Source organism: Schistocerca serialis, chromosome 3 (assembly GCF_023864345.2).
Source record: "Schistocerca serialis cubense isolate TAMUIC-IGC-003099 chromosome 3, iqSchSeri2.2, whole genome shotgun sequence".
In the NCBI taxonomy this organism is placed as follows: Eukaryota; Metazoa; Arthropoda; class Insecta; order Orthoptera; family Acrididae; genus Schistocerca; species Schistocerca serialis.
Window position 1 is genome coordinate 634,599,626 of NC_064640.1, and position 27,197 is coordinate 634,626,822.

The 27,197-nt window shown below is 39.3% G+C and overlaps 1 protein-coding gene across 4 annotated transcripts in view; it reads right to left on the reverse strand.

Annotated features, from left to right (window-relative positions):
• The window catches only part of LOC126470515 (constitutive coactivator of peroxisome proliferator-activated receptor gamma-like), a 750,708-nt gene that overhangs the window by 483,739 nt on the left and 239,772 nt on the right, over positions 1-27,197 (reverse strand). For all 4 annotated transcript variants that reach the window (XM_050098423.1, XM_050098425.1, XM_050098426.1 and 1 more), the window contains one exon: positions 7,238-7,604. In XM_050098423.1, coding sequence (XP_049954380.1) covers positions 7,238-7,604 — 367 coding nt within the window. The remainder of the gene's footprint in view (positions 1-7,237; positions 7,605-27,197) is intronic.

A 27,197-nucleotide genomic window follows, 5' to 3' on the forward strand; every position in this document is an offset into this window, starting at 1 on the left:
TCGATGAGTCTGATGAACACAAATAGAATCCTAAATGGCAGGATTAACTGATCACAGTTGAGGTTTCACACAAATGTTAAACATTAAATAGATGTTGAATGTGTACAGAGAAGTGAGAAAATAAAACACCTACAGCCATCTTTATGATTTTATTTTATTTTGTCACAACCAGTTTCAACACTTCAATGCATCATCTTCAGGCTGCTGTTGATATGATCCCTATATACCGGGTGATCAAAAAGTCAGTATGGATTTGAAAACTGAATAAATCATGGAATAATGTAGATAGAGAGGTACAAATTGACGCACATGCTTGGATTGACATGGGGTTTTATTAGAACCAAAAAAATACAAAAGTTCAAAAAATATCCGACAGATGGTACTTCACCTGATCAGAATAGCAATAATTAGCATAACAAAGTAAGACAAAGCAAAGATGATGTTCTTTACAGGAAATGCTCAATATGTCCACCATCATTCCTCAACAATAGTTGTAGTCGAGGAATAATGTTGTGAACAGCACTGTAAAGCATGTCCGGGGTTATGGTGAGGCATTGGCATCGGATGTTGTCTATCAGCATCCCTAGAGATGTCGGTCGATCACGATACACTTGCGACTTCAGGTAACCCCAAAGCCAATAATCGCACGGATTGAGGCCTGGGGACCTGGGAGGAAAAGCATGATGACAGTGGTGGCTGAGCACACGATCGTCACCAAACGACGCGCGCAAGAGATCTTTCATGTGTCTAGCAATATGGGGTGGAGCGCCATCCTGCATAAACATCGTACATTCCAGCAGGTGTTTATCAGCCATGCTGGGGATGATGCAATTCTGTAACATATTGGCGTACCTCTCACTCGTCACGGTAGCAGTTACAAAACCAGAATCACGCATTTCCTCGAAGAAAAAAGCCCCAATAATGGTAGATGTGGTAAATCCAACCCATACTGTGATTTTCATGTCGTGTAATGGAGTTTCCACAACAGTTCTAGGATTTTCAGTAGCCCAAATTCTGCAGTTGTGGGTGTTGACAGACCCTCGGAGCATGAAATGAGCTTCGTCGGTCCACAACACGTTACTCAACCAATCGTCATCTTTCGCCATCTTTTGAAACGCCCACACCGCAAATGCCCTCTGCTTCACTAAATCGCCTGGTAACAGTTCATGATGCTGATGGTTTTTGTACAGATAGCATCGGAGGGTATGCCAAAGTGCCAACCAAACAGTAGTGTATGGAATGCCGGTGCGACGTGCGACTGCACGAGTGCTGACTTCCCCATGCTTAGACAAACTCGCTACAGTCTCCATTTCTTCGTGAACTGTCTCAGCAGCATTACGCCTTGCACTCGGTCAGCCACTACGGGGTCTATCGTCTAAACAACCCATGGCTTCAAACTTCGAAATCATTTTCGCCACAGCTGCATTTGTCAATGGACCTTTACCCGTTCAAAACCCCTTCCTACGGCGATAGGATCATAACGCTGAACTAGCACATTCCCCATTCTGATAATACAGCTTCACTAAAAGCGCCTTTTCAGGTAACAACAACATCCTGCAACTGCTGGCGCATCTGATACTCTCTCTCATTACAGCTCCTTTTATACACGATTGTCATGTGCAGTCACTGACGTTTTGCTGTCCAGCGCCATCTTCAGACATTTTGTGAACTTTTTTTTTTTTCCTAATAAAACCCCACGTCATTCCAAGCATGTGTGTCAATTTTTACCTCTCTATCTACATTATTCCGTGGTTTATTAAGTTTTCAAATTTATACTGACTTTTTGATCACCTGGTATATCACATCAGTTGCCAGCATTACTGGATACACAGATAATGTGTCATCACTCCAACCATCAACTGTGAGTTGGTAGTTGGCAGGAGGTCTCTGGGACGACGGCCGTTTACTATTGTGACAAAATAAAACACCTGCAGCCATCCTTATGATTTTATTTTATTTTGTTGCAATCAGTTTCAACGATTCAATGCATCATCTTCAGGCTGTTGCTGATATGATCCCCATATATATCACATCAGTTGCCAGCATTACTGGCTACGCAGATAATGTGTCAGCACTCCAACCATCAACTGTGAGTTGGCAGTTGGCAGTTGATGGTTGGAGTGCTGACACATTATCTGCGTATCCAGTAATGCTGGCAACTGATGTGATGTATATAGTGATCATATCAACAACAGCCTGAAGATGACACACTGAAGCGTTGAAACTGGTTGCAACAAAATAAAATAAAATCATAAGGATGGCTGTACGTGTTTTAATTTGTCACAATAGTAAACAGCCGTCATCCCGGAGACTTCCTGCCAAAAGGATGGACATACAAAAACTGTACAGAGAAGGGCTGCACAAACGTTCTTAAGTTTGTTTGACCCATGGGAAAATGTCAGAGATGCAAAAGAAAGTTAGCTGGGAGACACTAGATGACAGACGTAAATTGTCTTGAGAAAGCCACGTTACAAAGTTTCGAGAACCATCTTTAAATTATGACTCTAGGAATATACTGCAATGACCCCTATGATGAGGGGCAACATAGTCACTAGGTGACCATGATCTTATGTTTTGACATTTTGTTAATACCGCAAGTCCCTGATCACAAATATTTATTTATTCAATTACCAGTTTCAATCATTATGATCATCTTCAGACTGATCTGTCTTCATGAAGTTAACAGAGTAAGCATATAAATATACAGGGTGAAGAAAAAATGCTGCATGGAAGATCAGCACGCAGTTCCTCACCCAGATTCAGGACAAATGTTTATCTAGCAAAATCAGATCTTGTGCATTTTGAACATATGTATGAAAACAAGGTGCTGGCAGTACTGTCACATCATGCAGGGCATCAAAATGTACAGAGGAATGTGTATCACCCTGCACTTCCCTGCTGGCCTTTGTAGCTCACTAAGCAGACTGCTGGAACATGAAACCCTCATCCAACATGCAGCTATGCTTCGAATGTCAAGTTTCTTTTTTTATTGTTTAGATGTCCATTCCCTATTTCTCATAATTTATAAGCAGAACATCATTTTGTCATGTGGCAATAGCCTATCACATAACAGTGGGCTGCATGTGTCTGCTAACCACACAGTACACAACCATAACTTAGCCTATTAAGTTCATGTAGGACAGCTTCCTGATAGAGTACATAAACAATGAATATGTCAATATGTTTTGATGCTAGGCACGCCCAATAACCAAGCTGAAACTGCTGCTTGTGCATATTCTGAACAGTATCCTCACATGCACCATCCGGATAAGAATGTTTTCCATCAGCTGGAGCAACGCCTCCAGGAAACTGGTAATCTTCGCCCACAAGTAATGGGCACAGGTCATCCAAGGACTAGAAAAATGGCTCTGAGCACTATGGGCCTTAACATCTGTGGTCATCAGTCCCCTAGAACTTAGAACTACTTAAACCTAACTAACCTAAGGACATCACACACATCCATGCCCAAGGCAGGATTCGAACCTGCAACCGTAGTAGTCGCGTGGTTCCGGACTGAGCGCCTGAACCGCTATACCACCGTGGCCGGCAAGGACTAGACATACTCCATAAACAGAGGACATGATTCTTGAAACAGTTCACCAAGCACATCTGCGAAGTACCTGTGATATTAGTAGTGTATCCATCCTCAGCATCTGTAGTCGTTTGAAACGAAATAATAAGAAACCAACTGCATTAAAGAAATTTAATTTTTTTTACCAGTTTTAGGCACTTAGTGCCCTTCTACAAAAGGTTATACCTATTGCACTATTTCTGAGTGTCAGTAATAAGATGCATACAGAAAAATGCCACAGCCGTGTGGTTCACAGTGGCAAAGTGTTTGCAAATGCAAAGTGGTCGGTTTGAACACCTTCTCTAAAGTGCACGTTGCTCATACATGTACACTATGTGATCAAAAGTATCTGGACACCTGGCTGAAAATGACTTACAAGTTCATGGCATCCTCCATCGGTAATGCTGGAATTCAATATGGTGTTAGCCCACCCTTAACTCTGATGATAGCTTCCACTCTCGCAGGAAGGTGCTGGAAGGTTCCTTGAGGAATGGCAGCCCATTATTCATGGAGTGCTGCACTGAGGAGAGGTATCGACATCAGTCGGTGAGGCCTGGCATGAAGCCAGTGTTCCAAAACATTCTAAAGGTGTTCGATAGGATTTAGGTCAGGACTCAATGCAGGCCAGTCCATTACTGGAATGTTACTGTTGTGTAACCACTCCACCACAGGCTGTGTATTATGAACAGTTACTCGATCATGTTGGAAGATGCAATTGCCATCTCAGAATTGCTCTTCAACAGTGGGAAGCAAGGAGGTGCTTAAAACATCAATGTAGGCCTCAGCTGTGACAGTGCCATGCAAAACAAGAAGGTGTGCAAGCCCCCTCCATGGAAAACATGACTGCACCATAACACCACTGCCTCCAAATTTTACTGTCAGCACTACATATGCTGGCAGATGACATTTACTGGGCATTCGCCATACCCACACCATGCCACTGGATCACCACATTGTGTACCATGATTCGTTACTCCACACAATGTTTTTCCACTATTCACTCATCCAATATTTATGCTCCTTACACCAAGCGAGGTGTCGTTCGGCATTCACCGGCATGATGTGTGGCTTTATGAACAGCCGCTCAACCATGAAATCCAAATTTTCTCAGCCCCTACCTAACTGTCATAGTACTTGCAGTGGATCCTGATGTAGTTTGGAATTCCTGTGTGATGGTCTGGATAGATGTCTGCCTATTACACACTACGACCTTCTTCAACTGTCGGTAGTCTCTATCAGTCAACAGATGAGGTCGGCCTGTATGCGTTTGTGCTGTATGTGTCCCTTCACATTTCCACTTCACTATCACATTGGAAACAGTGGACCTAGGGATGTTTAGAAGAGTGGAAATCATGCATACAGATGTATGACACAAGTGACACCCAATCACCTGACCACGTTCAAAGTCCATGAGTTCCGCATAGTGCCCCATTCTGCTCTCTCACGGTTTAAAATGACTATTGAGGTCGCTGATATGGAGTACCTGGCAGTAGGTGGCAGCCCAATGCACCTAATATAAAAAACGTATGTTTTTGGGGGTGTCTGGATACTTTTGATCTCATAGTGTATGTACCGGCACTGTGAAGATAAGCCTAGACATCAAACAAATGTTACAGTGTTGCCAGATCCTCATTTTTTAAATCGCATTTCTATTAAATCTAATGGGAGAACTGGGTTTTGCTGAATACACTTTTTTCTAGAACTGGAATGAGGAATCACATGCCAGCCACCAAGTGTGGAATTTTTTCTTCACCCTATATAGCCATGAATGGCATTGTCACATAGAGTAAAATCATGATAAAATGGTACACACTAATGACCTGTGAAGTCAGGTTGTCAGTATGCATCACTCCCATAGGTATCTTGAGGACAATATTAGATTAAGTAGAGCACACATACAGGCATTTAAACAGTCATTATTCCATATATGATTGGAATGGGAAAAAGCACTAATAACCTAGACAATGGGAAGTACCTTCTGTGATACACTTCACAGAGGTTTGCAGAGTATGGCTGTACATGTAGAGGTAAACGAATGCTGGGAAGTGTGCCTCCTAAGAACCCATTCATCTCGCTAAAAAAAAAAAGTCACTCACATTAAAGCCATGCAGGATGTTATATCTTTGTTGTAAAACAATGACACCAACACGAGAGTTCTTTCTAATATTGCCTCGAGCTGTGGTGCATGTAATGTGGTGCTGTGGTTAGCATCGCTGGCTGGCTGGGAGGCTGAGAGTCACCAGTTTAAACCCAACCACCAGCAATTATTTGTTATTTAGTATATACCATTCATGGATTTCTGGAATGTTCAATGGCTGAACAAATTTGAGCAATTTCTGGAACATTTAATATTTGTATAAACATCTGCACTCTCTGACCTAGAGTTCAGTTCTGTTCTGGCTGTATGTTGGTGCCATTAATAAACATGCTTTCAGTTCTAAGTGTTGTACTTCATTGACAACTATGACTTCAGATTTGAGCTTGATTGCAATTCTGACATGACAATATAAAACAAATGAAAGAGAGTTGTACTGTGTCTAGTTTCTAGGGATCTGCAGCATAGTTATGTGTCCACCTTCCCTCTTGAGGTTACAAGTACATTTCATCTGTGCCTCCATGGTCACAGCTACTAATGTTTTAAGGCCTATCACAGTGATCAGTGGTTTAACACCTGGGAGTAATTTTGTGCTGAGAAATAATGCCATGAAACACATCTGATTTCATTTTCACAAACATATGTCATATTCAAACTCATATGCATATGATAAGTTTCAATTGTATATAGTTTAAATCATCAGATTTCTTTAAAACTCTCCATTCATAAAAAATCACAATAAAGTAATCAACAGTGGTGGCTAAACTGAAATGCTCTACAAGAAGTGTAATTTAGCTGTAAGCTGGATATACTCACATTGGTAAAACACAGTTTGAATGTTTTATTCTTCATAGCTTAAACAATACTCTTTCTGATCTTTTAAGAAAAGCAGTTATTACCTTTAAGGATATTTACAACAAAATACGAGGTTCATATTCTAATCTGTGGCTAGCTCACTCAGGTGTTTGTAGGCCATAAATTTGAGTATGGATTGCAAGGTAGGGTATTTTCTGGCATTTATCACATATGTAAAGGTTTTCCAGAGATTAAAGTCACCTTAAGAACCAGGATTTCTTGGAACCAATGAGGACTTATGCTTTGTATAACTGTACATAACCGAATGAGCTACTAAGCCTTGTATGTTAAAAATAAACAGTCCAATAGATTCAACAGATTGCAGTTCTTGGTCAGGAAGCTGTGCTTGAAAAAGTTCCAGATAATATGGCAAATAAAATAATAATGTTATTGCTTCATACTCATTAATTTTTATTCAAAAGACTAATACTGACTTATGTCCTCTTAAATTGTCAATAATGTTGACTATTCTCTGCGACACATAAATATGTTTTAATCGATTTATGTTCCTGCTTTGAATTTTCTTAATAATTAATGTTGGTGAGACAATGCAGGCAAATCACAGGAAACATATGACTCCAGCTGACACTGTTCAGAGCTCTGATTAAATGACCACTTGCATAATTTTATGTTAGTAAGCAAAATTAAATGATCAAAGTGAAATACAAATAATTTGTGCAGATTATAATTATAACTTTAATGTTTCTGTTTCCTACCTCACAGCCACAAAAGTGTTGAAAAATATATCTGGCATAATAATGAAGGCCTATAGGCTGCTTCATCCAGTTGGGAAGCTGATCAACCTGTGCATGATTATTATCCAACCAGTAAAAGAACTTTCTATCTGCCTCCTTATCTTTTCTTCTTCGTTCACTCAAAGTTTCTCTTTTTGCATTTAGTGCTGGACCATCAAAGAAGAAAACTAATTTTATATCTTGGTCTTCAAATGACTTCACAAATTTAATGCATTCCTCCCTAAATTCTTTGTACTGTCCACCACATGTCCAGTTTAGCTGACCATATATTGTTTTAAGACATGATGGTCCATCAACAACAATCACTGGTTTTCTGCGATTCTGAAATCTGAAAGAAAACATTAATAGTATGAATATTAATTACATCAGCACACTAACAGTTTTGAATAAATGTAATTGTATCATTCTCGATGTATTAACTCTCAATCTCTGAAATCTATTCAAATTTAATAATGCCTAATACCATAAAAATTATGGTGAACAATTGATCTTGTGAACATTTTTTGAAACAATAAACACCATAATTACAAGCAAGACAATGTATAGGTAGAGGTAGTGCATAACAAATAATGATCTTTCAGTAAATATTAGGATATATGCAAATAAAAAAACATATCCCAATGACTTTAAAATCAATTATTCAATAAAAATTTTGGACCTGACTTATTCACGTCAAATACAGTAATTATTTTCTAAGAAAGTATATATTTTCCCTCAGAAGAAGATTTTACAAGATCACTTTATACATAGTGAGATTACGATGATTCTGAGGGTGCACTGGAAAAGATGGAAATAACATTGGTGCTACAAGTGAGCCTTTGACACCGGCAGTACCACTGCTGAATGCAGTGTGTAGAACTTTCAGCTGTTGGACTAAATGCGCACTGAGAACTGGTCAGTTCATTTCTGTGTCTGTAGTATTATCATCTACTTGAACTCAGTTGCGAGTGTGACTGGACTAGACTCCGATTTGGCTTCTTCCTTTATTGATAATTCACTCTGGCTGGCTACGGGCTTGTGCGTGACTCTTGAGCAGATTTTCACATTACATCTGTGCTAAATTGTCTCTGTTCAGCTTGTCGTTTATTTTTCTTAAATCTGCTGTGCAAGCTAGAATACTGGCACAAGGTTTGCTATATGCTATAAAGTGCAAACTTTTGTCACAAAAGTTTGAGTGCAGAAGTGTTCTAGAAGATCAAATGGACAAATAGGCATTGAAAAAGGTATGGAAACACCGAAAACACAACACAACACATTATCATACATAATACAATGTAGAAAACACACTGGCATTCGAAATAGCTTTCATTCATCTCCTGTATGGTTTCCAAGATCTTACACAATTCTTCGTGAAAGGTATGGGCACATTCAGGTAATTATGATGATGAAGGTGGATAGAGATCACTCACCCTCCTCTCCATAGTAGACAAATGCTCATTAAATTGCAATCTGGTGACAGTGGTGGCCAGAGGAGATTCATCCTCATGCTCATAAACCCAGTCTTCAATTATGTGAGCTGTGTGGACATCGGTCCTGTCATCTTGGGCACAAGATCACCACTGGGGAATAAACATTGTACCTTGGGATGGACCTGACCATTTATACTATCACATAATCCTTGGCAGTAATGCCACTGTGCACAGTAACCATGGGGCCCATGAAATATCAAGGTAAGGCTGCCCAAATCAAACACTGAACGCCAGCCATGTTTCACTCTTAGGACATAAAGTCAGCCATAAGTTGGAAACAGAGTGAAACAAGTCTCATCCAACCAAACGACTTTCTTCTATTGCTCCACAGTCCAGGTTTTATGGCTTCAGCACCATGTTTCCCTGTTACACAAATTTGCATCAGTGATGAGTGGTTTTGAAAATTCCAGCTCAGCCTGCAATTCCCTGCTTATTGAGCTCCCTTCATGTTGTTTTGGTACTGACAGGGTTTACGAGCCCAATACTCAGTTCTGCAGTGACTTCCGCAGCTGTTGTCCTCTTTTCATCACAATCCCGTTTAATGACCATCTGCCACAATCACTCAACACACACTTTTGTCTGTGTTGTGAGTTCATAGATGATGATTGTTCCACTTTCCCGGTATCCAGTATAAATCACTGATATAGTACCTATCGAAACACTTAACACTTTGCCCCCTTGGTTATATAAGTGCCCACCACATGCGCACCAACAATTTGCCCACATTCAAATTCACTTAGCTCTGACATAATACATTCATAATTACACAGAACAGTATTCTGAGCATGGCTGACACCTGCATTGCATTAAGGACACTGCACAGGTGCTGTTTGTGGTCAATACAACAATGCAGCCTGCAGGCTTGGCTAGCATCTACATTTATGTTCAAGCATCTACCAAAAGGAATGCATTAGGCGCAAAAATGCCACTTACAGTACATGATACGAGGTTTGAGAATGTAAACAAATTTAATATACTCTATTCTAGTAAAAGTATTCCAGTGAATGACTCAGAACTGAAGCTGAATTCGAATGTTAAAGTTACCTTGGCAAACATTCCAAAATGTGTGAATTCGAATCTTAAAGTGACCTTGGATAACGTTCCAAAAAATGTAAATTGTCGTAAAAAAGTTATGTTTGATTTGCCAAAGTCTGAACTACCAGCAGCAAGAAGTGAAATTTATGCTGAGAATAAAACAGAGCGTGTTCATATTTTTGCTGACAGTCATGGAAGAGGTATGGCCAAAATTGTAAAAAACAGTTTTAATAGTGCTAATGTTTGTGGAATCATGAAACCTGGTGTGAAAATTCAGGAAGTTGTAACAGGCTGTGATCCTGAAAGAGTAAAAAACGATTACGTGATTATAATAGGTGGTTCAAACAATGTAGCCTGCAATGAAGGTTTTGATGTTACATGATCACTCAAGGAGAAATTAACGGCTCTTCAGCATTCTATGGTATTTGTTGTGAATATTCCTTAGAGACATGACTTAATCCCACAATCCTGTGTAAATGAAGCTGTTATTCAAATGAACTCTAAATTAGTGAAGACTTGCAAACAATTTAGCAATACTTGTGTAGTAGATACGAGTAATTTTCAAAGAGAGTTGTTTACCAGACATGATATGCACCTTAACAGGTCAGGTAAACAAGCATTAGGTACTCTTTTACATGCAGCAATCATGGAAGAAATCAACAAAATATCTCCCCACTCAGAGCCTATTCCCCTTAAATGGCTCCAGCAATCACATCAGACTAATTTTCAAGTTCAGAATTTCAGCGAAGCAGTTAAAAATGAGCCTATTGTTTCTAAACCCACAAGTGCTTTTTAGGCGAAAGCAACAGTTCTCAGCAAATATGAAAGCCATGACAATTTTTCACCATAATGTAGGACGACTTACAAAGTTAATGAAATTTCTGTTCTTTTAGATGACCTACAAGAGGTAAAGGATGCTGATGTTCTATGCTTTAGTGAACACCACATGAGAGATGTTGAAATGTTACAGCTCAGTGGTTACTGTCTAGCTGCACATTACTGTAGATCTATCATGAAGAATGGTGGAGTAGTACATACTTAAAAAATAACATATCATATACCACATTAGATTTAAAGAGTAACTGTATTGAACAAGATATTGAAATATGTGTGTAGAAATAACTATAAGTGACCGTACGGTTATAGTGTTAGCACTATACAGAGCTCCCTCAGGGAACACTAATGTGTTCCTGAGGCAGTTAGATTCTGTCTTATCCCAAGTGTACTCAGCATCTAAGAATCTAATAATTACAGGTGATTTCAATGTAGATTTCCTAAATGAAAGCAATGCTAAAGCAGATTTAGAACATCTAGTAGATTCTTATAATCTGATGACAGTAGTAAATTTTACAAGTAGAGTTACCGAGAACTGTCAAAGTCTGATTGACAATATATTTATAGATAAGTCAAGAGTCAACAAGATCAGTGTGTGTCCAATTCTTTGCCTTTCTGATCATGGAGGTCAGTTGCTTACTTTCACTGACATCAATCTGTGCAACAGTTCTGAGAATTCTTGGAAATCTTTTGGAATAATAAATGATGAAACCATCAAAAATTTCAACAACAGCCTGCAAAAGATAGATTGGAGTCCAGTTTTCAATGAAGCAGATGTGAACAAAAAATATAATACATTTCTAAATGAATTTATGTCTATTTTTGAAGCCACTTTTCCTAAAAAAAAAAATAATAATTAGAAACAGTCATGAAAGCTCTATCAATAAGTCATGGATCACTGGACGGATAAAAACATCCTGCAGAACAAAGAGGATGCTATATAATTCCCTCAGAACGTCAAGAAATATATGCATTAAGTCTGAAATTGATAAGTCTGACAACAAAATAAAAACAACTTGGTATGTAATAAAGTGGGAAATGGGCAAAAAAAAAAAAAAAAAAAAAAAAAAAAAAAAAAAAAAAAAAAAAAAAAAAAAAAAAAACAGGGAACTTAAACAAGGTACAAGGTAGCAATATTGTAAAGAAACCTGAAACGGCTGCAGAAATCTTCAACAGACACTTTTTGTCAGCAGCAGAGAAGACAGGCTGCAAAGGTTCTGTGGATGAGTCATTGGCTCTTCTACAGAAAGCTATCAGCAATAGACCCCCACAGGTATCCTTATCTCAAGTTACAGTAAAAGAGATTGAACGAATTAATACTTCATTAAAAAATAAAAAGTCTGTAGGTGTGGACAATATTTCCTGTAAAATATTGAAATGTTGCTTTAAATATGTAAGTCCAGTCTTATGCAACATATTCAACACATCACTGCAAGAAGGAATTGTCCCTGACAGGCTAAAACTAGCTGTAGTGATACCACTCTTTAAAAAAGGTGAGAAAGAAAATGTTACAAATTATCGCCCAATCTCCCTTTTAACTATCTTTCCAAAAATTCTTGAAAAACTGATGCACAGGTTGATTGTCAAACATCTCAGCTTCCACAATATCCTAAACAAAAGTCAGTTTGGTTTTTGTGTAGGTCTTTGTACAGAACAAGCAATATTCTCTTTCACCAATCAAGTTCTGGAAGCCATGAACAAAAAAAAGTCTCCAGTAGGTGTTTTTGTGATCTCTCTAAAGCCTTTGATTGTGTAAGCCATCTAATTCTTTTGAAAAAAGCGGAATATTATGGTTTGGGTGGTATCGTTGGTTCATGGTTCCAGTCATACCTAAAGGACTGAAAGTAGACTGCAATGCTGAATGGCACATCTGGAGAACCTGCCTCATCTGAGTGGGGCACAGTAAGTTGTGGTGTGTCACAAGGCTCTGTTTTGGGTCCACTGCTGTTTCTCATCTTCATTAATGATCTCCCACTTTGTTCTGATACAAAGAGTAAATTTACTCTTTTTGCAGTTGACACTACAATTCTAATTGATGATTTTACAGACAACAATCTTGACCAAACTATAAACGAAGTTTTCAATGATATAGTAAATTGGTTTTCTTCAAATGGTCTCTCATTGAATACAGATAAAACCCTTTATATGAGATTCCATACTCCACAAAGAAATCTGGAAAAAATTAACGTTTAAGTGTAGAGATCAAGCAATACAAAAAGTTGAGGTTACAAAATTACTGGTTACTTATAAAGACAGCAAATGTAATTGCTCGACACACATTCTTCATCTTTACAAACACTTAACTCAGCAATATTTGCACGATGGGTTATTGCTTCAGTGGCTGACGCAGATACTATTAAGGCTTCTTACTTCGGCTATTTTCATTCATTGAAGTCATATGCTACTATATTCTGGGGGAACCAACCTCTCGCAAAGAAAATTTTCACTGCATAAAAAAAAGCCATCAGAATAATGAGTGGTGTCCATCACAGACACTCTTGTAGATGCTTGTTTCGAAAGGTGGGGATCCTTACCACCGCCTCACAGTATATCTTTTCTTTGTTGACCTTTGTCTGTAATAACCCTTATATCCACAATGATAACAGCCAATTTCATAACTATAACATAAGCACCAAAAACAGTCTGCACATTGAATTGAAAAGTCTCACTATTGTTCAAAAAGGAGCTTACTACTCCAGTATTAAGCTGTTTAATGCTCTCCCACCACACATCAAATGCCTTAATAATAGATTGCGAGCATTCAAATAAGCTCTCAAGGAGTACCTGATAGAGAAATCTTTTTATACAATTGATGAATATGTGAAAGAAAAGCCGCGCAGGATTAGTCGAGCGGTCTAAGGCGCTGCAGTCATGGACTGTGCGGCTAGTCCCGGCAGAGGTTCCTCCCTCGGGCATGGGTGTGTATGACCTTAGCAGTTAAGTCCCATAAGATTTCATACACTTTTTTTTTAAAGAAAATGTATATAATCACTAAACTTGCAAGTGTTGTATAAATAGTGTAATTAATTTTGTTTTGAATAGGCATATGAAAATTGTTTATAGTATTTCTGTATCTCCCTTCGAATAGTGAACTTATCTTGATTCCTGTATATATTACTCATCCTTAACATGTGAAACAAAAACTTTCTGTTAATTGAATGTGCGTTTGTTTAGTTGGTATCTTATTTACATTCTATCTTTTTGTTGCATTTATGTAAGATATGTTTCAGGTCTGTACAATCAGACAAATTCCATATCATATATATATATATATTACTTATCCTTAATACGTGCAAAACAATTTTCTCTTTATTGATTGTGCTGTTGTCTATTGCTTTTATTTACATTGTATCTTTATTGTATGTATTTACACAAGTTATGCTTCAACTATGTACAATTTGACATGTTCCATATCCTTGCGATTCACTCACTTCCAGGATCTACGGGACATGAAATACATAAATAAATAAATAAGCATGCAGTTCTTGATGTGTTTCCATAATTTTGTCCAACCCCTGTACATAAGAGTCAGTATTAATACTATATCCTTTACTTGTGAACTTAATGTTCGCCAAGAAGTGCTGCAATGAAACCTAGCATCTCTCAAAGGAAAATACTTACAGTTAAGCAAACAATTATTTCTTTAAATTACTTTGTAGACCACTGAAGACACTTAAAACAAGTAGGTGAAATAAGTTTGGTCAAAAATGAATGTAAAATTTGTAACACCATAGCTCTAACGCTGTACTGATTTATTTTGCCTTTTGTTTTGTTTAATGATGTAGTGTTGAGTTTCTGTAAAATTTGTTGGATTGAATCAATACCATGAGAGTGTTTATTCTTTTCTCTGTTAAAAACTTTGATGTCTTTTAGATTGTAGGAAGTGTAATCTCTGTAATATGTACAATATGAGTAAATTATATGTTTTGTCTTTGCCACATAATCTCTTTGGTTAGCTTTAAAATTAAATAATTTTGTGTAGAACTACCAATATGTGCAAATGTTCTGTTTTATTTAAAGTGTTTGTTTGCTGTTATGTAAACTACTGACCTTCACTTAGGATTATTAGTTATTTTGTATGTAAAAGGTGTTGTGGTTCCCCTCGGGAACAGATGCATGCAGTGCGCGCAAATTGTGGTTGGCATAGGTAGAAAAGGTGGAATCAAGAGTCAGTCAGGGACGAGCTACCAAACAATCAACTGCTCATGTAAAAGTTGTGTATTGTGCTGGTGCCGAGAGAGGCTTTCTGTGCCACTTTCCAATGCCTCAGATGGATGGATAAAGACTAGAGCTATTCTGAAATTGGTATCTATCATCGCCACCAAGAAATGACAAGAGTCCAGCAATTCTACCAGCAAATCCACCTACCAACATGCACTCGCCACCACATTGCACAATCACTGTAGTAGAACAGAAGAACAATTGTAATGTACAGTGAAGGATCAGCTCATTGGATGTGTTAGTGTGCTCAAATATAAGGTAATTTATAACTGAATTTATGTACCTACCTTAATTTTTTCCTTATCACAACACCTCTCAGGTTCCTCTCCATTAGAACTATGGTTACCGAGTATCCTTTATTGAAAGCATATTAAAATTAATATAGCAACAGAGTGTGCTAAGATTAATAATGTTTGTTGAAAGGATCCAACAAATATCTCAATTTTGTGTACCATAAGCAGTACTGTCTGTAATCATGTGAAATGGCTCACTTAAAATTGAATGATGTAAAATGTTTACCCTTACTAATTCAGTTTTTAAATTTTCAAAATCTTTCTGACATTCAGGCTGTTCAAATGTGTGCTGAGAAAAACTTGCCCCTTCACAAATTTGAGGTAAAACCCACAAAGACCTAAAAACTCTTTTAATTGTTTCCTGTTCTTTGGAAGAGGACACTTTTCAATAGCATTAAGCTTTTCTGGGTCTTTGCCAATCCCAGATGTGGTTATTATGGGTCCCAAAAACTTAATTTCTTGTCTCACAAATTCACACTTTTTTAACTTCAAAGTCATGCCCCCTGCTTGAAGAACAATAAGGGTTTTGTTTAACAGGTCACAATGTTCTTCCCAATTATCAGTAGCAATTAATAGGTCGTCTACATATGCAATCAATCTGGCACAAAGTTCTTTTCCTAAAACAGAATACAAAGCCCTAATGAAAACAGAAACAGATGTACTTAAACGAAATGGTGCAACTTTGTATTGGTAACATTTTCCTGCAAACAAAAAAAAGCTGTATATTTCCTAGAATCTTTGTGTAATGGGATTTCCCAATATCTGCCAGTGAGGTCTAGACTGGTCAGATATTTTACATTATGGAACTTTTGTAATAAATCATCTAAATTTTCAGGTCTGTCTACTTCTCTCCTGACAATTTTATTCAGTTTTCGTGCATCAATGACTACTCTTACGCCTCCATCCTTCTTATTGACTATAATAAATGGACTATTGTATTCACTATTGCTTCTCTCTATTACCCCCCATTCCAACATTTTACCAATTTCAGCTTGTACTGCTTCTTTCTTAGCTATAGGTATTGGGTATGGTCTGACAAAGTATGGTTCATGTTCCAGGACATCCATACGGTATTCAAAATTATTTACGACACCTGGTTTATCAGAGAATACTTCCTTATTATTATTCAAGATATTAAATACATCCTCTTTCTGTTCACATGAGATCTCCTGGATAACATCAACAATCTCCCTTAAACTGTCAGTTTTTTGATCATCCTGCAATAAATCTTTCACATGGTATATTTCATATAGTTGGGATAAACCATCATTTTCAGATCTTATTTTTAACAATATGGGTTCTATATCAACATCTTGGGCCTGGTTGTGACCTTCAAATTTAATTTCTATTGTATTGGTTTCCCTATTAATCTTAACAGTTCTACTACCACAATCTAAAATTACTTTTTCCTTGTCTAGCCAATCAATACCTGTTCAAATTTTTGACTTTCTATTTCAAAGTCCATCAATACTTGTTTTCAAATGGGCTTGCTGGACTTACCAGTAGCTCCTATAATTTTTACTCCACTCACAGACATTATTACTAGCCCTGGTTTACATGGAATATGATCAAAGAATGATTCATATATGGCACTGATTTGGGATCCTGTGTCGAAAAGCACTTGCAGCTCAGGGTTATAAACATTTACAGGTATTATGGTTTGTTTAATAATTCTGTGTTCCTTTTCCTCCTGTTCTTTCCATAACAGATCCTACTCAATCATAATGTCTTTCCAAGAAATATTACCTACTGATTTCTGTTGTATATCAGGTGGCTTTTTGGGTTTGTTGACCTCTACATCTTTACAGATTTTCAAGAGATCATGTTCTACTATATTTATATCAGGAGGTTCTTTAGGCTTCTGTAAATCTACTTCTTTCATTACATGAAGTAAAGCTTGCCCTAATATAATGTCATCTGACGGCTCTTTCGGTTTTGTTTCGGTTATGCATTCCGGATTTTGTTTCGAAAACATGTCATTCAGTTTTTTCGTAGCCTCTTTCTGCAAAGGTATAATTATGTTTGTCTACCTCTGAAAACTCATCTGTATCTGAATCTGTAGTCTCTCCTTCATCTGAGCTATCACTAAGCTCTATTTCGTTATCAGATTCGAGCAGGAAAGTAACTTTTAAACAGTGAGGCAGATTATCTCTAGATGTTCCAGCTACCTTGTTTTTTGGATTATTTTCTACACAATGCACATCGTTTGGACACTCGGGTACTTCTGTTTGTATCACTTTGAACGATTTCAGCCTTAACTTCATACTTAGTATAATCGTCATTTACTTCGATAACCTTCATTTCATTTTCTTCCTTGCTATCCTTCTCAAGTAATTGTGCGAAATTCTTACTAGACCCTTCTGCATTAGAACTACAAAACACCTTTCCATCAACAATAGCTTCACCTGCACTGCTTATAATGTCATGTTTACTAATGTCCTCCTTTACATCACTTTCACCTATTATTAATTGTGCATATGTCTTTTGCGTGGCATATTCTACCTTCCTTTCCTCTTTACTCATCATAACCTCACCCACGTCTACGTCTTTTACCTCATATACATCATTAACAACACAAATATTCTTCTTTTCACTCGCATTTTCTGGCTCTCTTTCATTCTTTAATAATGCCTTTTCGCATGATTCTGATATTGAGTTATCCTTATCATATGACATATTAACTTTATTTTCAGTTTTACATTCGTCTATTACTAAAACCGGCCAACGGAAGTGTCCGATGCTGCCTTTTACGTTTCTCTCTACGGCAGCCATCTTGTTCTGACCTCGCCCATTTGTGTGTGTTGCTGAGTACAATGTACGGTGCTCCAGCAAGCGTTGCCCCAAGCACAAGCCCACTGGGCTTGCCACTATGTATCACTCTGCGCACGTCACCCCCAGGCTCGTCCTTAAACTTCCTGCCCTGTATTTTACATCCTTCTTTCTCGAATTTATTATCTGACATCTTTTCTTTTAGCCCAAAACCGGTTTCCACGTGAATCCGGCCCGTAACAAACATGGTTTTCAGTTTTCCACTCCATCTCTAGTTTGGAAATTCTGTGCCATGTATCCCCTACCGCGCATCATATAGCTTCCCCTTCCTCTCACGCGACCTCTTTGAATCGTGTTTACACGACAGCTATCATTTTCAGGTCGTTCATTTTGGTCATTACTTTCTCTCGATTAATTGTTGTTATTATTGTGACGAACTTCGCGATTTCCGCGCCAATGGTCTTCGTCTTCGACTCTTTCCAAAAACGCTGCAAAATTCCTATGATTACTACTCACATATATTTTTGAATCCTGTGGTAGTTTCTTCCAAAGTTCCCAAACAATTACGGTTTCAGTGCGCCTGTTTTTCAGGCGTATTAATTTCCTATATCATGATTTACAAACTTCTTTCAAGGTTTGCCTCCCTCTAATATCATACATTCAGGCCATTATACACTGCTGGAAATTGAAATAAGAACACTGTGAATTCATTGTCCCAGGAAGGGGAAACTTTATTGACACATTCCTGGGGTCAAATACATCACATGATCACACTGACAAAACCACAGGCACATAGACACAGGCAACAGAGCATGCACAATGTCGGCACTAGTACAGTGTATATCCACCTTTCGCAGCAATGCAGGCTGCTATTCTCCCATGGAGACGATTGTAGAGATGCTGGATGTAGTCCTGTGGAACGGCTTGCCATGCAATTTTCACCTGGTGCCTCAGTTGGACCAGCGTTCATGCTGGACGTGCAGACCGCGTGAGACGACACTTCATCCAGTCCCAAACATGCTCAATGGGGGACAGATCCGGAGATCTTGCTGGCCAGGGTAGTTGACTTACACCTTCTAGAGCATGTTGGGTGGCACGGGATACATGCGGACGTGCATTGTCCTGTTGGAACAGCAAGTTCCCTTGCCGGTCTAGGAATGGTAGAACGATGGGTTCGATGACGCTTTGGATGTACCGTGCACTATTCAGTGTCCCCTCGACGATCACCAGTGGTGTACGGCCAGTGTAGGAGATCGCTCCCCACACCATGATGCCGGGTGTTGGCCCTGTGTGCCTCGGTTCTTATGCAGTCCTGATTGTGGCGCTCACCTGCACGGCGACAAACACGCATACGACCATCATTGGCACCAAGGCAGAAGCGACTCTCATCGCTGAAGACGACACGTCTCCATTCGTCCCTCCATTCACGCCTGTCGCGACACCACTGGAGGCGGGCTGCACGATGTTGGGGCGTGAGTGGAAGACGGCCTAACGGTGTGCGGGACCATAGCCCAGCTTCATGGAGACGGTTGCGAATGGTCCTCGCCGATACCCCAGGAGCAACAGTGTCCCTAATTTGCTGGGAAGTGGCGGTGCAGTCCCCTACGGCACTGCGTAGGATCCTACGGTCTTGGCGTGCATCCGTGCGTCGCTGCGGTCCGGTCCCAGGTCGACGGGCACGTGCACCTTCCGCCGACCACATCGATGTACTGTGGAGACCTCACGCCCCACGTGTTGAGCAATTTGGCGGTACGTCCACCCAGCCTCCCGCATGCCCACTATACGCCCTCGCTCAAAGTCCGTCAACTGCACATACGGTTCACGTCCACACTGTCGCGGCATGCTACCAGTGTTAAAGACTGCGATGGAGCTCCGTATGCCACGGCAAACTGGCTGAAACTGACGGCGGCGGTGCACAAATGCTGCGCAGCTAGCGCCATTCGACGGGCAACACCGCGGTTCCTGGTGTGTCCGCTGTGCCGTGCGTGTGATCATTGCTTGTACAGCCCTCTCGCAGTGTCCGGAGCAAGTATGGTGGGTCTGACACACCGGTGTCAATGTGTTCTTTTTTCCATTTCCAGGAGTGTAAATTCATGCCATAAATGGTCTTGCTTTTCTTCTGACCAGTATTCATCAATAAATTTTTGTTTAAAACTTTCAAAGAGCATCTGGTTAGTATTGAGGTTCAATGCCCGCCTTTTTGCATTCCTGTTAATGCAGCGATCATAACATTAATTTATTCCTGATCAGATAAATACTCAGGAAAGTTCCTTTCACAATTTTTCACAAAATCAAGTGGGTGCCATCCGTTACATCTCTTTGCAAGGTCGAATTTTTCCTCGCCCTCTAATATTTTACTGAAAGGTATTCTTTCAGTAAAATGTGCAGGTCGTCTTTGTAATTTTCTTTCTAAGTCGTACATTTTGCCTTGGATTTGTGAAGTGTTATGGTCACACTTCTTTTCGCAAGTAATGATCTGTTTGTTTAGTTCTTTACTTGTTTCTGTTAAAGATTGTTTAATCAGTGCAAATTCCGTGTTACATTCTGTTTGTATTTCGGATTTAGTACCGAATACCTTTTCGTCCACTTTAGTACTGACTAAGGGTTGTATTTGATCTTGAATTTTAATTACTTCAGTGTCAAATCTTTCGTTAATGTCATCAATCTGTCCTTGTACACTAGCAATATTGCCATTGATGACAGTAATTTCGCTTTTAATGCCTTTGATTTCATTACTCACTATTCCTACCCCTGAATTGACTTCTTCAATTTGTTTGCTAAGTCGGGTACTCTGCATTTTGATTTGTTTACTTTGTGCAATAATCTGTTGGTTTTGCTCGTCAAGTTGATTATTTTTCACTTTTGGTTTCCATTGCATTTTCATGTTCAAGTCCTACTTCCCTTGCTGTTTCTTGTGATATGAACATATTCCTCGATTCGCTAACATAGCCACTGTCTTCGACAACATCGCCTATTTTATCTTGTTTAGTACGAGCGACATTCACAGCTTCGATCTGTTTATTTATGTCCGCGTGATATTGTACGTAGTTTAATTCGCGTGTAGTGCCATCTGTTGGTGTGTTGCCTGAACTGCTCTCGGTTGCATTCTGGTCTCCTGTGTCTAGATTTATTTCTAGTTTTCTGTCCCTTTTAGTTACTATTAAGTACTGATATCTTTTTACCTTCAATTTACGCTGACTTTTCACTATTCGTTCTGTCAAATAATTTACAGGTTCACACCGCTGGACTTTTCTGTTCACTTTAAGTTTGAAAGATGCTTAATACTTATACTTTTTCCATTGGTAGCTTTCAAGCATGGTGTAACCAGTGGCTCCTGAAAATCAATCCTTCCAAGACCCAGGCAATCATCGTAGGTCATACCACTCTCTCCTTCCGGCTCCTGGATTTCTCACTTACCGTCTGCGCCCGTTCTGTCCGCCTCACCTACCTTGGCCTCACCACTGACCGTCACCTCACCTGGATCCCTCGTCTCCGCTCCATCCAATTCAAAGCCCACAATCGCCTCCGACTCCTCAAACTCCTCTCTGGCGGGAAATGGGGGTTGCACCCCTCTACTACCCTACACACCTACAAATCCTTAATCTGTCCCATCCTCTGTTATGCCAGTCCTGCCTGGATATCTGCTGCCCCCCCCCCCCCCCCAAATTCTACAAGTCCCTCCAGATCCTAGAGCGTCATGCACTCCGCCTTGCCTTCCGTATATGCCTCCTGTCCCCCACGCAGATCCTCTATGACCTCATTCCATTCCCCCATCTGCTCCTATTCCTCAAACATATCCACATACTCTACACCTCCTGCCGCCTTGATCCGCCTCACCCCCTGGTTGCTCCTCTCCTCTCCTATCCCCGCCCCCTGCCACATCTTCACTGTTGTGTCCCACCTACCCTCCATCTCTACACCCTTCATCTTCTTTCCCAAGGTGGCTTCCATCAACTCCCCCTCCTGGATGATGCCCTCTCTCCCTCCATTTATCCCTCCTATCAACTCTGATCCTCACCCCCCCTACTTTCCTCCGTCCTTTTCCTGGGCTCCCTCTATCCCCTTCCATCCTCTTTTTTCCCCACCTACCCACTCTCTGCCCCCTTCTCTCCCCCGAGTCCTTTTGCATTTCCCTCCTCTGCCTTTTCCCATTCCCTCTCGCGTCTGCCTTGCCCCTCCCCCCCTCCCACCCACTATGAGTCCTCTACCTCCTTCGGTTCCCCCCCCCCCCCTCTTGTTTTTCCTCTCCTCCCTCCTTGTTTTCCCCCTCATCTGTCCAGGTCACCCCTCCCCCCCCTCCATCTGCCCTTGGCTATGGTGTGTCATCTTTGTGCGGACATTTTAGTGCAGTGTTTACAGTGAGTGTTCAGTGTTGTGTGTCTTTTCCGAAGTGTTGCAAACGGACATCATACAGTTGCTGGGTGTGATTTTTATATCTCTTGCGAACAGAAACCAGACTGTTGCCATGTTTTTTTAATTGTCTGTCTACTATGTTACCTATCTGCTGCCTGTGTATTTTATTAGCATTGCCAACCCTTTGTTTTATGTTTTAACTTTCCACAATTTTCTGCTGTTTTACAATTTAAGTCACTGTTTTATCGCCTGTTTTTATTTGTTTCTTATCTTCTTCTTAAGTTTTAAAAAGTCTGTAGGCTGCAGAGCAGCATACTAGGCTGCTGCCAGCCCCCCCCCCCCCCCCCCTTAGGGGGGAATTGAAATTCAACAACGGAAAAAAAAAGTAGCCGTCAACTGATTAACGTCCTGTCAAGCGGCGCCACGTGTATCGCACGTCTGCTACTATTATACCACAACCTCAAAACTGGAGGCAGTTCGTATCATTAAATTATTTTTATTCAAGCAATTATGGTATAAAGCAACAGAGCAGTGTTACCCTCTGAGAGGAATTTTGTTATGTTGACCGTGTTGTACCTAACGGAGGTGGCTTATCGGAACTGAAAGAATTATGTAAATATTTAAACAACAACAAACAATATTTTACCTATCTACACTGTTCAAAGAATAAAGAAAACGGTCGCCAGCCTAATTAAGCAAAAGAATAATTGACATTCTTGTTCAAGAATATAGGTATGAGTAATTTTAATGGACAAACACAACCTATACTTCACCACACACGAGTGCAATGAACTCTGGCACCTGAATACAGTATGTTCACATTGAGGTTGGAGCTAACAGATCAGAACAAACTATAACAGATAACAAAACACACTATTATCTTGAGGACTTAGTCAAACTTAATGATCTCAATAACATTACTCTTAATATTCACTATAGAATCGTTAATTGGACATAGGTTTAGTATCACTTTTCAAACAAATTCCTATCTGACATGAAATATGGATATAGTTTACAGCAAATTTAGTTACTGTGCATAGATAAAATCTCTTATTTCTAACACCTTTCTACTTAGAATGAAAATTAAATGGAGTTCACTAACAAATTACTTCTCACTGTCTTTTGAATAAAGAAGTTACTATTTTCATAGACAGTGGCCTTTCTATTAATCGTTATCTAGCATGAGCACAATAGACAAACTGTTGATCCTCTTACACCATTAACATGCACTTTTAATGCACAAGAGGAACCCACTATTGTACAGAATTTGACTTGAATAGCAAGAGTAATTGAAACTTTCTATAATTAAGTAACTTTCTTTGTGCCTTTGAACTACTTTCAATGGAGGGAGGGGGGGGGGGGGGGGCGGCTTAATCTTGACCACTGTAGCAGAGCAAACTAAACACACTTTCATTACATCAGTGAAACACTTAGCAAGCATGAACATATAACTCTAAATAGTTGCAGTTCTGAACTTTTACTGCATTGAAACACAAAATTGAGATATTTGTAAAATCCTTTCAACAAACAATATTAAATTTAGCACACTCTATTGCCATATTAATTTTAATATGCTTTCAATGAAGGACACTCGGTAATCACTTTAACATGGGAAGGACCCTAAGTGGTTGTGTGACTAGGGATAAAAAATCAAGGTAGGTATAAGAGGTCGAGTATAAGTTACCTTATTTTTGCACACACTAAAACATCCAATGAGCTGATCCTTCACCCTACTCCAGCTTTGAGGTTATGGTACAGCAGTAGCGGACAGTAGTGTTATAAGTTCAGCTGCAGAAAACAAGTAATAGTTATTTATTATCTACAATATAAAGAATGCTGAAGTAGTGAATGAGGATGAATGGCTGCAAGTGTTAATATAAACTGTTATATGTTGACAAACAGATATATAATCTAGATGTTTCATGCAACTGAAACTCCTTTAATACCTCTACTGAGTCTGTTCAAACATCTATCTTTATGTAGCTCATATTCCCATACTTGAAGTTGAAATTTGATGTCACACACTTTTTTAAATTTTACTTTCTTTCAAGTATCTTCATTTAGTATATCTTTATGATATACACTGCTGATTTTAATTACAATTCCGTTTTGAGTGGATGTGGATGACTTGAAAGACATATATGACATTCTTAAATTACATCAAGTATAATCCCTTCCACAAACACCTTTCTTCTCCACAGGGGAAAAAACAACTGCCTTACTAACATGTTCTTTAAACTTAATATGAGTGACATGTTAGTAGCACAATTTTGTGCTCTGTACAGAGGAATAAATGTTCCCTCACTAATAAGTACCAGCTGCTAGTGCAACTGAAGAAAGTAAACAAAATTAAGGTTTAACGTCCTACAGAAAGTGATGTCATTAGATACTGAATTGAAAAGAAAGGCAGGTTACAGATAACTTCTTCTCAATGACAGGATAATCAAAGATGGATCACAAGCTCACACTGGAGAAGGAAATCAGTCACGCCCTTCCCTGCATTCATTGTAAGCTATTTACGGAAATTTCAGAAATCTTACTCTGAATGACCAGATGGGGTTAAGGCCCAAGATCCTCCAAGATGTAAGTCCACTCTCTTAACAATGTGTCACCTGGCTTCATACTGAGGCAGGGTGGAGGACAAACTTGGACACCTATTAAATAATTTAGCAAAAACACATAAACCTTAAACCGAATGAGTAGATGGTCATTTGAATCCTGCTTCTCTCAAGCAAAGTGTGGCTATAAAATAATGGGACTATTGCTGTAAATTACTTTATTTAAAAAATACATATTGAGTTTTTGTCGCTCTCAATATATTCCCCTCTTCTAACCCAACAACACTCAATGCGAATTTTCCATGGATGGAAACAGTGCTGGAAGCTTTCCTCTGTGAGCTCCTGAATTACATGTGCCACTTTTTCTTTCACTGCTTCAATGGACTGAAATATTGTTTCTTGCAATGCAGGTTTGGACATGGGGAATAAATAAAAGTCACATAGTGTTGGCTCAGGTGAAGAAGGTACCTGGTCTAAAACTGGGGTGCTATACTATGCTAGAAACCTTTTAACAGACAATGCGGTATGAGCCAGTGTGTTGTCTTGAAGCAGAATCCATTACTTCCAGAGTTCGGGATATTTTTTTCTAATTTTCTCACAGAGTTGAGCAAGAATCTCAAGATGGTAATGCTGATTAATAGTTCGACCTTCAGAAAACCAGCGAAGATACACAATTCCATGAATATTAAAAAAAGAAACAATCATCGTCCCTTTGAATCCTCGTTTGCTCATTTGACCTTCTTTTGCTCTCAGTGAAGTTGGACCCTTCCAGTGCATGCATTGGAGCTAAGTTTCTGAATCATAAGTGAAAAACCAAGAATCATCACAGGTTATCACTCTTTCCAAGAAATTAGAATCATTTTCAATTGTATTCAAAGCACCTGTACAAACATTTTCATGAGTTTCTTTTTGTATGAGCATGAGAATTTTCAGCACCAGTTTCATATACACTTTTCCCATGTTAAATTTGTTCTGTAAAATTTGAACTCCACATTCTTTGTTAATTTCTACAGTTTCTGCAATCAATCAAATACTCAACTGATGGTCATATTGAATTAGATTACCTACTTTTTTGATACTTTCATCCATTTTTTTATGTTGAAGGGCGTCCTAGGCATGAGTCATCTTCAACATGTTCTCGCCCATCCTGGAAGTGCTTGAACCACTCAAAAACTTGTGTATTTGATAAATAGTCTTCATCATACACTTCTTTTAGCAGAATATAGGTTTCAGTAGCAATATTTCCAAGTTTCATGTGAAACTTCATGACAATTCATTGCCTACTATTACACTTATCATTTTCCCATTGAAACAAAATAACATCTAGTGCACAAACACACAAACAAAGGCCACAGCCACACTGATTTGCCCACACTGATTTGACTATAGACACCAGAGACACCAAATTTGATTGAGAAGGCTTCACGCTTCACAGCTATTGGTCGTTCATCTTTGGCACACGTGTACTTATATGACAGCATCAGTTCAATTATTTTATAGCCACACGTCGTATGCAGCACTGAAGTCACTGCATCACTTCACTTGATGGGTGCAGAAGGTGTGAGGCCTATTCATCATTTGCAGATTAAGTGTGAGATGAAAAATGATATCCCTTAGTGAAATGCCAAGGAATGGGAAGGAGAACCAGGCTCACACAGTGTATACACTTAGGGAAACTCATCAACATCTACATCTAATCATACTTCGCAAGCCACCTCATGGTGTGTGGCAGAATGTGCTTCTGGTACTACTAACTCAACCCCCTACCCCCCTGCTCTGTTCATCTACATATATGTCTACACAGATACTCTGCAAGCCACCATACGTTGTGTGGCAGAGGGTATCCTGCACAACTACTTGTCATTTCACCTCCTGTTCCACTCACAAATAGAGCGAGGGAAAAATGACTCTCTCTTCCACTCGCGAACAGCATGTGGGAAGAGAGAGTGTCAGTAAGACTCTGTACTGGCTCTAATTTATCAACTTTTCTCATCATGTTCATTACAGGAGATGTATGTAGGAGGAAGTAATATCTAGTCTGACTCTTTCCAGAGGGTGCTCCCTTGAAATTTCAATAGTAAACCTCTCCGCGTTGCATAATGCTGCTCCCATAATGTCTGCCAACAGTGGTTGTTGACCATCTTGTTAATTCTCACACAGTGCCTAAACTATCCCATGATGGAACGCACTGCTCTTTGTTGGATTTTCTCTCTCTCTCTCTCTCTCTCTCTCTCTCTCTCTCTCTCTCTCTCTCTCTCTCTCTCTCTCTGCTATCAGTCCTGCCCATATTGATGGTCAATACTCAAGAATCGGTCAAACAAGCCCCTTATAAGTGACTTTCTTCATGGTTGAGTGAGTTAGATTTCCTTAAAATTCTCCCTATGAATTT